The 18,608-nt window shown below is 44.9% G+C and overlaps 1 protein-coding gene across 1 annotated transcript in view; it reads right to left on the minus strand.

Moving 5' to 3' along the window:
• Positions 1-240: 240 nt before the first annotated feature.
• LOC134910469 (serine palmitoyltransferase 3-like) overlaps positions 241-18,608 on the minus strand; it is a 273,308-nt gene continuing 254,940 nt past the window's right edge. Inside the window, exon 12 of the mRNA XM_063918542.1 lies at positions 241-14,588. Within this exon, the coding sequence (XP_063774612.1) occupies positions 14,475-14,588 (114 nt within the window). The 3' untranslated portion in view covers positions 241-14,474. The remainder of the gene's footprint in view (positions 14,589-18,608) is intronic.

An 18,608-nucleotide genomic window follows, 5' to 3' on the forward strand; every position in this document is an offset into this window, starting at 1 on the left:
TTGTTGACAGTAATATTGTTAAATAACTGAATTCCAACCCAAGTCTCTCCAAATAAATACATGAAAACCTATGCAAAGTGGTAACAAAATGTCAAACAACTTTATTGTACAAAGAATGGTTATGACAAATCACAAACATACCTTTCTTATGAAAAAGCTCAATATATTTACAATATGGAAATGCTGTACAATGAGGTTATAATCATAATCAATCAAATGTACTGTAGTTAAAGTTACTTAAAGATTTACAAAAGTAGTGCTTTTGTTAAGAAAATATACGTATATATTATATAAACTGTTCTAAGATTGTGCAATGCTTTTAACACATTTAAAACATTATAAATAAGTTAAAAATGAAATCTTAAAATGCTGGTACTGTATGAAATTGTTTACTTATGAGAATAACATTGATTGTCCGTTAAACATGTAAAAAGAGGGATCACTTGACCTACAATAAAATATGTAAGAACTCATCAGAACTGAAAATATGGAAGATAACGCTGTAATTATAAGAAATGTTTTCCAGGATAAACATTTCAAGCTTTAAGGTTATTAAATGACACAAGCATTGGATTATAGACCAATGATTTGCATCCACCTGAAAAGCAATTGTAAATTCAGCAGCAAAGTCCTATCAGTGTGAGAGAACTTAAATATTTACGGCGTCTATTCATGAAGCAGTGAAAAGAGTAGAGAAGTGATCAAGTGGAGAAGTTGCCCATGGCAACCAATCAGCTGCTCTGTATAATTTTATAGTATACAAATTATAAATGTTACATCAATGCTGATTAGTTGCCATAGGCAACTTCTCCACCGGCTCACTTCTCCATACTTTTCACTGCTTCATGAATAGACCCCTATATTTCAACACTCATGGGGTAGATTAGATTATCGCCTGGGATTTACACTCGGCTAAATCGCTCTGCCCTGAGCGATTCAAACAGAAGCTACTCCCCCGCATGTTAAGCTAAGATGGTCCAATTAACGCAGATGTTTCCTCGTAGCCTCAGGAGCTGGGAGGACAAATCTCTGTTAAATGCACCCTCTGGGGCTTAATGCGCGGGAAAACCCATAGATTCTGTCACTTAACACAGAATATGTGGGTAACCGCGTGTTATCCGCAGGTTTTCCACCTGGGGAAAATGCAGAATAACTGAATAACTCAGGGAATTAAACCTGGAGCTTTACCTGTGCGGTAAACATAGCGAGTAATTGAATCTGCTCCTTAGTGTTTGCTTTAAATAAAACAACTTGCACATTAGGCTTAGTGGTCCTTTAGGTATTACTAGAAAGATGAAGCCGACTTCAATCTACATTCTGCCCATACATTTAGTGCAACCAATCCTCATTTTTAGTAGGCCTCCCTGGTTTAATTGCATATTACTTTATTTTAGTGGGTAAAGAAATGTAGCATGTATAAAGAAAGTTTTTTGTGGCTATAGAAACAAAAGGTTTTTCAGTACTTCAATTACTGTGAAGCCCCCAACCCAAATCCAACACTGCGCATATGTCTTCAATTCTACAGAAATGTTATTTCTCTAACGTCCTAGTGGATGCTGGGGACTCTAAGTACCATGGGGATAGACTGGCTCCGCAGGAGACATGGGCACTTTAAGAAAGAATTTAGGTTCTGGTGTGCACTGGCTCCTCCCTCTATGCCCCTCCTCCAGACCTCAGTTTGATACTGTGCCCAGACGAGCTGGGTGCTTTTCAGTGAGCTCTCCTGAGTTTGCTGAGAGAAAGTATTTTGTTAGGTTTTTTTATTTTCAGGGAGCTCTGCTGGCAACAGACTCCCTGCATCGTGGGACTGAGGGGAGAGAAGCAGCCCTACTCTCTGAAGCTAGGTCCTGCTTCTTAGGCATATAGATTGGTAAATGCTCAATTAGCTTAGTGATATCATTCAGGTGCTCGAAAGGAAGGGGTATTTCTGAGCAAGAAAAAAAGCAATTGGTTTCCCCAGCACCCTGAATGATAACAGTAACCAGATATAAATCCCACATGATAATAGAATTCAGAGATCTTCGTTACATATATTTGCGCAAATGTGTGGTTAAGCCCCAAAGCCGCATCAAGGCCTCTCTGTATATTTGGGGTCCCTAGCGCTATATCTAGGTGCAGGGTGTGGCACCCCAAAACACCAGAATCATGTGGGATTTATATCTGGTTACTGTTATCATTCAGGGTGCTGGGGAAACCAATTGCTTTTTTCCTGCTTCTTAGGCTACTGGACACCATTAGCTCCAGAGGGATCGTACGCAGGATCTCACCCTCGCCGTCCGATCCCAGAGCCGCGCCGCCGTCCCCCTCGCAGAGCCGGAAGACAGAAGCCGGGTGAGTATGAGGAGCAAAGAAGACTTCACAGGCGGCAGAAGACTCCGTTCTTCACTGAGGTAACGCACAGCACTGCAGCTGTGCGCCATTGCTCCCACACACCTCACATACTCCGGTCACTGTAAGGGTGCAGGGCGCAGGGGGCGCCCTGGGCAGCATTTGGGACCTCTTTTGGCAAAAGTTAAACATATATACAGCTGGGCACTGTATATATGTATGAGCCCCCGCCAAAAAATTGCATATTTAAGCGGGACAGAAGCCCGCCGCCGAGGGGGCGGAGCTTCTTTCTCAGCACTCACCAGCACCATTTTTTCTCCACAGCTCCGCTGAGAGGAAGCTCCCCAGGCTCTCCCCTGCAGATACACGGTAGAAGAAGGTAAAAAGAGAGGGGGGGCACATAATTAGGCGCAAAAAACAATATATAAACCGCAGCTACTGGGTTAACATTAAGTTACTGTGATATTCCTGGGTTTATAGCGCTGGGGTGTGTGCTGGCATACTCTCTCTCTGTCTCTCCTAAGGGCCTTGTGGGGGAACTGTCTTCAAAAAGGGCATTCCCTGTGTGTGTGGTGTGTCGGTACGCTTGTGTCGACATGTCTGATGAGGAAGGCTATGTGGAAGCAGAGCGGGAGCAAGTGAATGTGGTGTCTCCACCGATGGCGCCGAAACCTGATTGGATGGATATGTGGAAGGTTTTAAATGATAATGTTAATTCCTTGCATAAAAGGTTAGAAAAAGCTGAAGCCTCAGGACAGTCAGGGTCCCAACCCGTGCCTGATCCTATGTCCCAGAGGCCGTCAGGGTCTCAGAAGCGCCCACTATGCCAAATTGTTGACACAGATACCGACATGGATTCTGACTCCAGTGTCGATTACGATGATGCAAAGTTACAGCCAAAATTGGCTAAATCCATCCGTTATACGATTATAGCAATTAAGGATGTGTTGCACATCACAGAGGAAATCCCAGTCCCTGACAAGAGGGTACATATGTATGGGGAAAAGAAGCAGGAGGTAACCTTCCCCCCTCACACGAGCTAAATGAGTTATGTGAAAAGGCTTGGGAATCTCCAGATAAAAAACTGCCGATTTCCAAAAGGATACTTATGGCGTATCCTTTCCCGCCAACGGACAGGTTACGCTGGGAATCCTCCAATAAGGTGGACAAAGCTTTAACACGCTTATCCAAGAAGGTAGCCCTGCCGTCACAGGATACGGCTACCCTCAAAGATGCTGCAGATCGCAAACAGGAGGTTACCCTGAAGTCCATTTATACACATTCAGGTACCTTACTGAGGCCGGCGATCGCGTCGGCCTGGGTGTGTAGTGCTGTAGCAGCATGGACGGATACCGTGTCTCAGGAAATTGATACCTTAGACAAGGATACTATATTGTTGACCTTGGGGCATATTAAAGACGCTGTCCTATATATGAGAGATGCTCAAAGAGACATTAGTCTACTGGGTTCTAGAATAAATGCTATGTCAATTTCTGCCAGAAGGGTCCTGTGGACTCGGCAACGGACAGGTGATGCCGACTCAAAAAGGCATATGGAGGTTTTACCTTAAAAAGGGTGAGGAATTGTTTGGGGAGGGTCTCTCGGACCTGGTCTCCACAGCTACTGCTGGAAAGTCAAATTTTTTGCCGTATGTTTCCTCACAGCCTAAGAGAGCACCGTATTATCAAATGCAGTCCTTTCGATCACAGAAAAACAAGAAAGTCCGAGGTGCGTCCTTTCTTGCCAGAGGCAGGGGCAGAGGAAAGAAGCTGCACAACACAGCTAGTTCCCAGGAACAGAAGTCCTCCCCGGCCTCTACAAAATCCACCGCATGACGCTGGGGCTCCAAAAGCGGAGCTAGTCCCGGTGGGTGCACGTCTTCGAAATTTCAGCCACAAGTGGGTTCACTCCCAGTTGGATCCCTGGGCAATAGATATTGTGTCTCAGGGATACAAGCTGGAATTCGGGGAGATGCCCCCTCACCGATACCTCAAATCGGCCCTGCCAGCTTCCCCGCACGAGAGGGAAATAGTGTTAACTGCAATTCACAAATTGTATCTTCAACAGGTGGTGGTCAAGGTTCCCCTCCTTCAACAAGGAAGGGGTTATTATTCAACCATGTTTGTAGTCCCGAAACCGGACGGTTCGGTCAGACCCATATTGAATTTAAAATCCCTGAACATATACCTGAAAAGGTTCAAGTTCAAGATGGAATCGCTGAGAGCGGTCATCGCAAGCCTGGAAGGGGGGGATTTTATGGTGTCTCTAGACATAAAGGATGCATACCTTCATGTCCCCATTTATCCACCTCATCAGGCATACCTCAGATTTGTGGTACAGGATTGTCATTACCAATTTCAGACGTTGCCGTTTGGTCAAGGTAATGGCGGAAATGATGGTACTCCTGCGGAAGCAAGGAGTCACAATTATCCCATACTTGGACGATCTCCTCATAAAAGTGAGATCAAGAGAGCAGTTGCTGATCAGCGTAGCACTTTCTCTGGAAGTGTTACGGCAACACGGCTGGATTCTAAATATTCCAAAGTCGCAGTTGGTTCCTACGACTCGTCTGCCTTTCCTGGGCATGATTCTAGACACAGACCAGAAAAGGGTGTATCTCCCGATGGAGAAAGCTCAGGAACTCATGACACTGGTCAGGAACCTATTAAAACCACAACAGGTGTCAGTGCATCACTGCACTCGTGTCCTGGGAAAGATGGTGGCATCATACGAGGCCATTCCCTTCGGCAGGTTCCATGCGTGGACTTTTCAATGGGACTTACTGGACAAGTGGTCCGGATAACATCTTCAGATGCATCGGTTAATCACCCTATCCCCCAGGGCCAGGGTGTCACTCCTGTGGTGGCTACAGAGCGCTCACCTTCTCGAGGGCCGCAGATTCGGCATTCAGGACTGGGTCCTGGTGACCACGGACGCGAGCCTCCGAGGTTGGGGTGCAGTCACACAGGGAAGAAATTTCCAAGGTCTGTGGTCAAGTCAAGAGACTTGCCTTCACATCAACATCCTGGAACTAAGGGCCATATACAACGCCCTACGTCAAGCGGAGACCCTGCTTCGCGACCAACCGGTTCTGATTCAGTCAGACAACATCACCGCAGTGGCTCATGTAAACCGCCAAGGCGGCACAAGGAGCAGAGTGGCGATGGCGGAAGCCACCAGAATTCTTCGCTGGGCGGAGAATCACGTAAGCGCACTGCCAGCAGTGTTCCTCCCGGGAGTGGACAACTGGGAGTGGGGACTTCATCAGGAAGTCTTCGCACAGATTACAAGTCGGTGGGAACTGCCACAGGTGGACATGATGGCATCCCGCCTCAACAAAAAACTACAGAGGTATTGCGCCAGGTAAAGAGACCCTCAGGCGATAGCTGTAGACGCCCTGGTGACACCGTGGGTGTTCCAGACGGTCTATGTATTTCCTCCTCTTCCTCTCATACCCAAGGTGCTGAGGATAATAAGAAAAAGAGGAGTGAGAACAATACTCATTGTTCCAGATTGGCCATGAAGGACTTAGTATCCAGATCTGCAAGAAATGCTCACAGAGGACCCGTGGCCTCTTCCTCTAAGACAGGACTTGTTGCAACAGGGGCCCTGTCTGTTCCAAGACTTACCGCGGCTGCGTTTGACGGCATGGCGGTTGAACGCCGGATCCTAGCAGAGAAAGGCATTCCGGATGAGGTCATTCCTACACTGATAAAGGCTAGGAAGGACGTGACGGCTCAACATTATCACCGTATATGGCGAAAATATGTGGCTTGGTGTGAGGCCAGGAATGCTCCTACGGAGGAATTCCAGCTGGGCCGTTTCCTTCACTTCCTACAGTCCGGAGTGAATTTGGGCCTAAAATTGGGTTCCATTAAGGTCCAGATTTCGGCCCTATCCATTTTCTTTCAAAAGGAGTTGGCTTCTCTACCTGAAGTTCAGACGTTTGTAAAGGGAGTGCTGCATATTCAGCCCCCTTTTGTGCCTCCAGTGGCACCTTGGGATCTTAACGTGGTGTTGAGTTTCCTGAAATCCCACTGGTTTGAACCACTCAAAACGGTGGAGTTGAAATATCTCACGTGGAAGGTGGTCATGCTATTAGCCTTGGCTTCGGCTAGACGTGTGTCAGAGTTGGCGGCTTTGTCACATAAAAGCCCCTATCTGGTTTTCCATGCGGATAGAGCAGAATTGCGGACCCGTCCACAATTTCTGCTGAAAGTGGTTTCATCCTTTCATATAAACCAACCTATTGTGGTGCCTGTGGCTACTACTGACTTGGAGGATTCTGAGTTACTTGATGTGGTCAGGGCTTTGAAGGTTTATGTAGCCAGAACGGCTAGGGTCAGGAAAACAGAGTCTTTGTTTATCTTGTATGCTTCCAACAAGCTTGGTGCTCCTGCTTCAAAGCAAACTATTGCTCGCTGGATCTGTAACACGATTCAGCAGGCTTATTCTGCGGCTGGATTGCCGCTGCAACAATCAGTTAAGGCCCATTCCACTAGGAAGGTGGGCTCTTCTTGGGCGGCTGCCCGAGGGGTCTCGGCATTACAGCTTTGCCGAGTGGCTACTTGGTCAGGTTCAAACACTTTTGCAAAGTTCTACAAGTTTGATACCCTAGCTGAGGAGGACCTTGTGTTTGCTCAACCGGTGCTGCAGAGTCATCCGCACTCTCCCGCCCGTTTGGGAGCTTTGGTATAATCCCCATGGTCCTTACGGAGTCCCCAGCATCCACTAGGACGTTAGAGAAAATAAGATTTTACTTACCGGTAAATCTATTTCTCGTAGTCCGTAGTGGATGCTGGGCGCCCGTCCCAAGTGCGGACTTCTTCTGCAATACTTGTATATAGTTATTGCTTCAATAAGGGTTAAGGTATGGTTGCATCAGGGTTTGACCTGATGCTGTTATTTGTCTTACTGTTAACTGGTTGTTATCACATGTTATACGGTGTGATTGGTGTGGCTGGTATGAATCTTGCCCTGGATTACCAAAATCCTTTCCCTGTACTGTCAGCTCTTCTGGGCACAGTTTCTCTAACTGAGGTCTGGAGGAGGGGCATAGAGGGAGGAGCCAGTGCACACCAGTATCCAAATTCTTTCTTAAAGTGCCCATGTCTCCTGCGGAGCCCCTCTATCCCCATGGTCCTTACGGAGTCCCCAGCATCCACTACGGACTACGAGAAATAGATTTACCGGTAAGTAAAATCTTATTATTTTTACCCCTAATTATAGTTATAATAACAAATGTTATTCAGATCTTTTCATATAGCATCTGAGTAGCTCTTAAACTTTATTGAAACATGAGAAGAGTTAGGGAATTCTAATTCTTTTTGTATTATTTGCCAATTACAATATGCAAATAAATCAGGAAAACTGACCTTTTTGGTAACGTCATTACATGGCAGCTTTTGGAATCTTTGCCGCTAAGCTTTTAGAGCGATGAGCATATTTTACCCGGTTCAGGGCGCACCTAATTGCCATTATTAGCGAAAAAGGAACCAAATAACATAACACAACATAACCAGGATTACACTACAATTCTATCACTTTTCTCCAGTACAACAATGCAGCATATACAGTACAGAACCTCAAAAATTCTTCGGCATGTAATTACAGGAGAGAAAACAAACGTTTCCATAATTTATTAGGTTATCGTATTTATAACACTTAGTTTTATGCCATTTACATACTTACAAACAAGTAAGTAGTAGGGACTCCAACCCAACTCCCCCTCCAGCAGCACAATATAACTAAAGCGGGGCACACATAGTAAGCAGATTTATCTGACAGCCTCACAACCATCAGATATCATGGGCGCACACTCAGATATCTCCAAGTGTATGTGCACGGGATATCTGGGTTCCTCCCCGGTGGAGTAGACAAATGCCAGTTGGTGCTTACACTGCCCAATGCGGACGACTTGCAACTACAAATTATTGCATCGGATGGACACTGCTGTATGATCCGGCATGTCCGACTAATCGATATTTTCGCATTGGTTGCACACATACACTGTGCAATTATCTGAGTGATCTTCCGATATCGGCCAGATAATTGTATAGTGCTGCAGAATCACTAGTTCTCTACTCACAGCTGCTCCATGTACCCAGTAGACTGGACTGCAGAAGGGGGCGTGGCCATGCTCCTGATTGCCAAGCAAGCAACTTGGCTACAGTACTCTACGAGTCTGCAATGAACAGCTAGGCACCGGACCAATAGGGTGTGTGTGTGTGCGGGGGAAGAGGATGCCTTGAACCCCAAAATATGTGGTAGTAAGCCCTCTAGTGTTCCTGGGGCCAGCATGCAGCACTACTCTCTGATTGTGGTGGTCCATCTAGGAAGTCAGTGCCCCTTACTACAGTACACCCTGTTCCAACCCTATGGCAGCCATACTCACTACTGCTCTGCTATATCTATTCACAGCAATACTGTGGTTGTCAAGGCCCCTCCCATAGGATCTTCTCATTGAAGTACTGTAACTTCACAGAGGAGGGACTATGACAACACGAAACAGGGACCATCCATGCAGTACACAAGGTGTTTTGATCGGGTCTGTTATATTCATCATGAAAATGTCAGACTACAGGGGAAGTAACATTTGGTGCCTTATGTTAATTCGGCCCACCAGGAAAATTGTAATTTGTGTTCCCCCCCCCCCCATATTTCAGCAAATATTTACAGCAAATATTTGGGCTTGATTTCTATCAATGTAGGCACTTTAATCTTCTCCACATTCATTAACCACATCTTTTTTACATGGAACAATGGCCCTCATTCCAAGTTGATCGCTAGCTGCTTTCGTTCGCAGCGCAGCGATCAGGCCAAAAAAATGGCAATTCTGCGTTTGCGTATGGGGCGCATTGCGCACGCGCGTCGTACTTTCACAAAAGCCGATGCAGTTTTACACAAGCTCTAGCGACGCTTTTCAGTCGCACTGCTGGCCGCAGAGTGATTGACAGGAAGTGGGTGTTTCTGGGAGGTAACTGACTGTTTTCGGGGAGTGCGTGAAAAAACGCAGGCGTGCCAGTTAAAAACGCAGGAGTGGCTGGGAAAACGTAGGCGTGACTGGCCGAACGCAGGGCATGTTCGGGACGTCAAAACAGGAACTAAATACAGGTTGAGTCTCCCTTATCCAAAATGCTTGGGACCAGAGGTAATTTGGATATGGGATTTTTCCGTAGTTTGGAATAATTACATACCATAATGAGATATCATGGTGATGGGACCCAAGTCTAAGCACAGAATGCATTTATGTTACATATACACCTTATACACACAGCCTGAAGATCATTTTTGCCAATATTTTTTATAACTTTGTGCATTAAACAAAGTGTGTGTACATTCACACAATTAATTTATGTTTCATATACACCTTATACACACAGCCTGAAGGTCATTTAATACAATATTTTTAATAACTTTGGGTATTAAACAAAGTTTGTGTACATTGAGCCATCAGAAAACAAAGGTTTCACTATCTCACTCTCACTCAAAAAAGTCCATATTTCGGAACATTCCGTATTTCGGAATATTTGGATATGGGATACTCAACCTGTATTTTGAAGTGATCGCAAGTTAGGCGTAGATCTCGAGCTACTCAGAAACTGCACAATCTTTTTTTGATGCAGCGCTGCGATCCTTTCGTTCGCACTTCTGCTAAGCTAAGATACACTCCCAGTGGGCGGCGGCTTAGCGTTTGCACGGCTGCTAAAAGCAGGTAGCGAGCGAACAACTCGGAATGAGGGCCATTCTGCAGCTTCACTGACCATGTCACAATGCAGAATTTAGTCAAGAAACAAAATAATTTTTCTCTCTTTGTATGGTTTGGTTGCTGACGAAAACAAGATATACATACACACACACACACAAGCTGCCACTCAGCCTGGATTGCCGCTACACACAGTTCTATCAATGTTAAACTTGGGCCTTTCTACACTAGAAATTGGAGTTTGTAGGTTTGATCCAAATTGTAAGAAATTATGTACTCCAGCCCCCCCGGCTCGATCCCCCGACACCGCCAATCCACCAACTGGATGTGCCGTTCATCAGCAAGCTGTCAGGGGATCTGGGAAATTAAGCATGTCATAAATGTCCGATTCCCGTCGAGATCAAGGGATAGGGATTCTTTAACATGTGTAAAATCCCCGATCCCTCAACACGATCATCAGGGGATCAGGGATTTCCCCAATATATCACTAGTGTATCGGGCTTAACTCAGAATTTAGGTTGTTTTTGGAGGGAACCTTTCTAGATTTGGCACCATTGCCTTCTGCTAGCGCAAAGGGCAGGTTTAAGATCATGCACTTGTTTAACTTAAATGTTAAATATGCACATTGCAATGAACAAGGAAAGATCAAATGCATTTAAAAAACAAGCGCAAAAAAAAAAAAAAACCACCCTAAAATAATATTAACAACCAAACATGTATTTCACAGAAGTACATCCTTACTAACCGTTCCGTAGAACTGATTCATGTACCATACTGTAGGTACACGCATATCGAACATACAAAATCTTCAGTGCATAACAGGTACTTGTCACATGAATGGGCAAATTCTAGCACTCTCTGAACCTTGCACCAACGTTATCATCAAAGCTTTTTCTGCCTCTCAACCAACAAATATAAACAGCTAGCAAAAATACCTCCGACACATGAAAGTTTAGCTATTTGATGTACAATCATTTCACATTAAAAGCATCATATAGAAGAAAATAAAAGTCAACTTGAAAAATTAAGGAGGGTATTCTCCTATGAGCTGCATTCATTTGCCAAAAAACAACAACCGGCTTTTATCATTATAACAGCCTTGATGGCCAATTCGGGCTATCCAATTACAGCCCGTTTGTTTCATGCAGCTAATTACCCTGTGTCGCACAAAAACACAGAGTCCGCAAAAAGCAGTGGACCTATGAGCTTTGCGGCACCTATAGCGGTAAAAATGATCACTTATCAGGGATTTACAGGAGAAACAAAATCCCTGATAAGCGCTGATACTGGGGCCAATATGATAGCCCGGGGCGTGCTAAGTAGCCGCGGCTAATTGGATATTGGTCTGTGTGTAAAATGGTGAAAGTAGCCGCGGCTAATTGGATATTGGTCTATGTGTAAAATGGTGAAATAAGAATCACTCACTTGACAGAATAGCACAATGAGGGAAAGATGTTACGGGGGTGGAAGTGGGGGGAGGGGGGGTTGACTATACTAAAATCCTCGGAAAGGTGATCATGTTTATCGAACAAAAACACCCCTTGAGTCATTATTAAGCTTTTGTGTTCTATATATAGTACACTCAATGCTTTCTAGTGAAAAAGTTAGACCTACAATACTCCTCATGCTCTGCCAGTCAATGCAGAAGGTCTCTGCTGGACTGCGTTCACTATCAAACATTAAGATGTGAGTTGCAGACAGGCAATACTGATTATTTAGAGGCACACTATTCCTATTTCGTCTTTTAATTTATGTTCTAATGTAAAAATAGCAGCATCATTATATAAAGAATTCCTGATTTATGTAGAATATTATTTAACCCCATCTAATAAGAGCCTGCCATCAGAACATCCCATTCACTAGAAGACCCCTGTTTTTGTCTTTGGTCCACAAGCCTCTTATTGTATCTTCTTCCAGAGATAGCCTGACAATTTTATTATAGTGTTTTAATCCTTTCACAATACAAATATAAAAGTGTGTGCGCAAGGTATAATGGAAGGGACTGGGCTTAGATCACTTGGGGAGTGGTCATGGGGAGGAGGGTGGTGGTTTGGCACTGCAAGATGGCAGTTACGAGCCTCCTTTTGTGCCAATATCCTTCACAAACATCTAGTGATCTTGTACCATGGATAAAATGTGAGACAATGTTTATATGGGATGGGTTCGGCATCCCTATTGACAGAATGCTGGCGGTCATGTGACAGACGGCGGAATCCCGACAACACTTGGGAGACCTATAGCGTTAGGGCCCATGGTGTAGGGGGGTCGGGCTTAGGCACAAGGGGGGGGGGGAGGGTGTTAGGCACTAGGGGATTATCCCTAGCCTCCACCACCCAAAGGTTAGCCCTAGCCGCCACCCCCGAAGAGTCAGGGTAGGGGTGTGTGTATGGGGAGGGGGCAAAAATACTTACCCTCTCCGCCGTCGGGATCTCCAATATCGGAATGCCAGTATCAGTAATGTGATCGCCAGCATCATGACCACCGGGATAGCATACCGAACCCGTTTCTACAATATGTGTTGGCTTGTAATAAACTATGTTATATTCCTTATGTGTTCCAATGTTATTGGATGCAGACCCAAGCTTGGGGTTTTAATGTATATTAAGATATTTACATTTTTTTTTTTCTATCAACCAGTGATTCATCCCAGTCACATTTCCAATTATGTTGGCATATCTGACTGGTAACAGGGTGCTGAGACGTGGGCCTATGCGTGGAATTATGATCTATGCAGAAGCCTTGCTCATTTTCAGACTAGTCTCTTGCACCAAAGGTTACGGCCGATGCAAGACAGCACTGTTAATGATGGCTATGATATCAAACACATAGATAGAGACTGTGTGGTCGCATAAATGCGATTATCTGCATTTTCCACCATACACGCAATGCCAGCACAATTGAAGTCAACTTGAATTCAACTCTGCATTGGCCCCATATTGTTCTGGGATGGATTTCTTAATAAAGGAATTCACCAAGCAAGTTAAGCTAATTTGATCAAAAATATATGGGGTCCGTATCTACCATTTCTAGACCATAGTCTAATTTCATATCATTCCTTGGTAAAAAAAAACACATAAAAAATAAGAGATCATTAAATTATATCTACATTTTATAACAAGCTTTTTAAATGTATTTGAACAACAAATCATTGTGTACCTCACATCTTTATGTCTTGCTATATGCGCCGTTTATTTAAGGCTTACAAAAGATAAATGGGTGGGTGGCAATATAAGCAGGAACACCCCTACCCCAAACAAAACCATTCTCTTTGGCCTCCTGGCTAGAGGTCTACACCTAACCAAAGTTTCTCTATTAAACCCTGTCTAATGAATAGGACTTATACATTAGAAAGAAAAATAAATATAAATAAGGCTTGGATAAAACAATCTCCAGGGCTTTGTCACACATATTACTCTGGGAAATGAAGTAAAAAAACCCCAACAAATAAAAACCACTATACTTTATATGCATGCGCTTATCCGGCACTAGCGAATGAAAAGTGTGTTAGCAGCAGAGTGGTGAGAATGAGCCCTCAATCATTGCACTAAGCCATCTGTTACTAGGATAAGCACAGTCTAGCATCCATTGATGTGTTGTAATTCAGTAAGTAGTTATTTATCATATATCCCATTCTATATTCTTATAGAAAAGTTTCTATGGAAGGCATCAGCCTATATTATATTTTTACAGGACAGTAATTATACCTTAGGCATACCTCCTATCCATTCCGATTTTCGCAGGACAGTATGGTCCTGATTCCTGGGCTAGATTAGAGTGGGGTTTTGACAGATCGGGCGGAGTTTGGGTGGATAGGAGGCGGGACTATTTTGGCACATGTAAATGCTCTGAGGTATATCTTAGGCCACTGTACACCGCTAGCTGGAAATGTTCTCAGTGTGACAGCTGTATAATGTCTTTTCTCTTCTCTCTTTCTACTGTGTATCTTATTGATAAGTCCAAATATTAGTACAACTTTTTTAATTTCTGTTCATTACTTACAAGTGAACTATGTTAATACTGCAATTTCAGAGTTCTGAAAGCACTATATAATCCCAATTGGCATATTGTTGTGACATGTCCCTACAATTTATATTTATATATATATTTTACTATTTAACAGTAAACAAATCTTCATTTTATAAATAATAAAGAGGTAGAAATTCACAATTCTTGTTTTTAACCGTCACTTGACTAACAACTTTTCATTGAGTTCTTGTACATGAAATGTTCTGATCTAGATTTATTACGTAAAAACAAAACTACTGTAAATAAAATACATGGAAGAGAGAAGAATGGGAACTATACACCGGCTTTAGGTAAAACTCTGTTTTGTTACAGTTCGGATACTGCATTATCTGCAGACTGCAGGTTATAACCAATCCTATCAGAGCTTCTTTGGTGATCCAAAATGTAAAGAGGTCCAGTAATTAAGCCATAAGTTTTATGCATCAAGATCAACATCTGTCTCATCGTAGATGGCTGGGCGATCTGACCTAGAGTGCCTGGAATACTTCAGTCGTAGAAAGTTACCCATTTCATCAAGTGCATCCAGGACCTGTAGAACAAACACATGGTAAACTAAAGTCCAACTGAAGAAACCCAGGTTCAAGAAACCAAGCTGCTCACATTATTACTAGTGTTGGTTTATAATTCTGGCTTGCCATTTACACAGAATGAGAAAAGTGTATTAATTTTATTTATATTTTGGATTCACATAATAGGCAATTTGAAGATGCTAACTTTTCATGTAGAAAATAAGATTTTAAACCTACCGGTAAATCTTTTTCTCCTAGTCCGTAGAGGATGTTGGGGACTCCGTAAGGACCATGGGGTATAGACGGGCTCCGCAGGAGACATGGGCACCTAAAAGAACTTTTAGTATGGGTGTGCACTGGCTCCTCCCTCTATGCCCCTCCTCCAGACCTTAGTTAGAGAACTGTGCCCAGAGGAGATGGACAGCACGAGGAAAGGATTTTGTTAATCTAAGGGCAAGATTCATACCAGCCCACACCAATCATACCATATAACCTGGAATACACATAACCAGTTACCAGTATGAACAAACAACAGCATCGGTCCAAGACCGATTCTAACTGTAACATAACCCTTATGTAAGCAATAACTACATAAAAGTCTTGCAGATTTTCCGCACTGGGACGGGCGCCCAGCATCCTCTACAGACTAGGAGAAAAAGATTTACCGGTAGGTTTAAAATCTTATTTTCTCTTACGTCCTAGAGGATGCTGGGGACTCCGTAAGGACCATGGGGTTTATACCAAAGCTCCCAATAGGGCGGGAGAGTGCGGATGACTCTGCAGCACCGACTGAGCAAATGCTAGGTACTCATCAGCCAGGGTATCAAACTTGTAGAATTTTGCAAAAGTGTTTGAACCCGACCAAGTCGCCGCTTGGTAAAGCTGTAATGCCGAGACGCCCCGGGCAGCCGCCCAAGAAGAGCCCACCTTCCTAGTGGAATGGGCCTTTACTGAATGCGGTAACGGCAATCCAGCCGTAACATAAGCCTGCTGAATCGTGTTACAGATCCAGCGAGCAATAGTCTGCTTCGAAGCAGGCGTGCCAATCTTGTTGGCAGCATACAGGACACACAATGCTTCTGTTTTTCTAATTCTAGCCGTCCTGGCTACATAAATCTTTAAGGCCCTGACTACATCCAGAGACATGGAATCCTCCAAGTCACTCGTAGCCACAGGCACCACTATAGGTTAGTTCATATGAAATGAAGACACCACCTTAGGTAAAAATTGAGGCAGAGTCCTCAATTCCGCTCTATCCACATGAAAAATCAAGTAGGGGCTCTTGTGAGACAAGGCCGCCAATTCTGACACACCCCTCGCAGATGCCAAGGCTAATAACATGACCACCTTCCAGGTGAGAAATTTCAACTCAACCGTTTTAAGAGGTTCAAACCAGTGTGATTTAAGGAACTGCAACACCACGTTCAGGTCCCATGGTGCCACTGGGGGCACAAAAGGAGGCTGGATGTGCAGCACTCCTTTTACAAAAGTCTGGACTTCTGGAAGAGAAGCCAATTCCTTCTGAAAGAATATCGACAGGGCCGAAATCTGTACTTTAACAGAGCCTAACTTTAGGCCCATATCCACTCCTGTCTGTAGGAAGTGGAGAAAACGACCCAAATGGAAATCTTCCATAGGAGCATTCTTGGTTTCACACCAAGAGACACAATTCCGCCAGATACGGTGATAATGTTTTGCAGTCACTTCCTTCCTAGCCTTTATTAGAGTAGGTATGACCTCCTCCGGAATACCCTTCTCAGCTAGGATCCGGCGTTCAACCGCCATGCCGTCAAAGGTAACCACGGTAAATCTTGGAACATGCAGGGCCCCTGCTGTAACAGGTCCTCCCTTAGAGGAAGAGGCCAAGGATCTTCTGTGAGCATCTCCTGAAGATCTGAGTACCAGGCCCTTCGAGGCCAGTCTGGAACAATGAGAATTGTCTGTACTCTTTTTCGTCTTATGATCCTCAACACTTTTGTGATGAGAGGAAGAGGAGGAAACACATAGACCGACTGGAATACCCATGGCGTTACCAGAGCATCTACTGCTATTGCCTGAGGGTCCCGGGACCTGGCACAATACCTCCGAAGCCTCTTGTTGAGGCGTGACGCCATCATGTCTATTTGAGGCACTCCCCAGAGACCCGTTATCTCTGTAAAGACTTCTTGATGAAGTCCCCACTCTCCTGGATGGAGATCGTGTCTGCTGAGGAAGTCTGCTTCCCAGTTGTCCACTCCCGGTATGAAGACAGCTGACAGAGCGCTTACGTGATTTTCCGTCCAGCGAAGAATCCTGGTGGCCTCCGCCATCGCGACTCTGCTTCTTGTCCCGCCTTGGCGGTTCACATGAGCCACGGCTGTGACATTGTCTGATTGAATCAGAACCGGTAGGTTGCGAAGAAGACTCTACGCTTGTCGAAGGCCGTTGTATATGGCCCTTAATTCCATCACGTTGATGTGTACACAGGACTCCTGGTCTGCCCGCAGTCCTTGAAAATTTCTTCCTTGGGTGACTGCTCCCCATCCTCAGAGGCTCGCGTCCGTGGTTACCAGGACCCAGTCCTGAATGCCGAACCTGCGACCCTCTAGAAGGTGAGCACTTTGCAGCCACCATAGAAGAGACACCCTGGCCCTGGGGGACAGTGTTATTTTTTGATGTAATTGTAGATGGGACCCGGACCATTTGTCCAGAAGATCCCATTGAAACGTCCTCGCATGGAACCTGCCGAAGGGAATGGCCTCGTAAGCTGCAACCATTTTCCCCAGAACTCGAGTGCATGGATGAACGGACACTCTTTTTTGGCTTTAGCAGGTCTCGGACCATGTTCTGGAGGTCCTGGACTTTTCCCAACGGGAGGAAAACTTTCTTTTGTTCCATGTCCAGTATCATGCCTAGGAACGCTAGTCGAGTTGTTGGAACCAACTGTGACTTTGGCAGATTGAGAATCCACCCATGTTGCTGAAGCACTCTCTGAGAGAGTGACACGTTCTCCAGTAATTGCTCTCTTGATCCCGCTTTTATCAGGAGATCGTCCAAGTATGGGATAATTGTGACTCCTTGCTTGCGCAGGATCACCATAATTTCCGCCATTATCTTGGTGAAAATCCTCGGGGCCGTGGAAAGCCCAAACGGCAACGTCTGAAACTGATAATGACAATCCTGTACCGCGAATCTCAGGTACTCATGATGAAAGGGATATATGGGGACATGAAGGTAAGCATCCTTTATGTCCAGTGACACCATAAAATCCCCCCCTTCCAGGCAGGCTATCACCGCTCGGAGCGATTCCATCTTGAATTTGAATCTTTTCAGGTACAGGTTTAAGGATTTTAGATTTAAAATAGGCCTAACCGAACCATCCGGCTTCTGGACCACAAATAGGGTTGAATAATACCCTTTTCCCTGTTGGCTCAGGGGAACCCTGATAATCACTCGCTGTTGACACAGCGTTTGAATTGCAGCTAGCACTACTTCCCGCTCTGGGGTAGAAGCTGGTAAGGCCGACTTGAAAAATCGGCGTGGGGGCACCTCTTCGAATTCCAGCTTGTAGCCCTGGGAGACTATTTCTATCACCCAAGGGTCCACGTCTGACTGAACCCAGACTTGGCTGAATAGTCGAAGGCGTGCCCCCACCTGTGCGGACTCCCGCAGGGGAGCCCCAGCGTCATGCGGTAGACTTAGCGGAAGCCAGGGAGAACTTCTGCTCTTGGGAACTAGCAGCAGCAGGTGTCCTCTTGCCTCTACCCTTACCTCTGGCGAGGAAAGAGGAGCCCCGACCTCTTCTGGATCTATGCGACCGAAAGGACTGCATCTGATATTGTGGAGGTTTCTTTTGCTGTTTGGGTACAAAAGGTAAAAAGGTAGACTTACCCGCGGTAGCTGTGGAAATCAGGTCCGCGAGGGCGTCCCCAAACAATACATCACCTTTGTAAGGTAAAACCTCCATATGCCTTTTTGAGTCCGCATCCCCCGTCCATTGGCGGATCCATAAGGTTCTTCTTGCCGAAATAGCCATAGCATTGGTTCTTGAACCCAGTAAT

This window comes from Pseudophryne corroboree, chromosome 4, assembly GCF_028390025.1.
Source record: "Pseudophryne corroboree isolate aPseCor3 chromosome 4, aPseCor3.hap2, whole genome shotgun sequence".
Lineage (NCBI taxonomy): Eukaryota > Metazoa > Chordata > Amphibia > Anura > Myobatrachidae > Pseudophryne > Pseudophryne corroboree.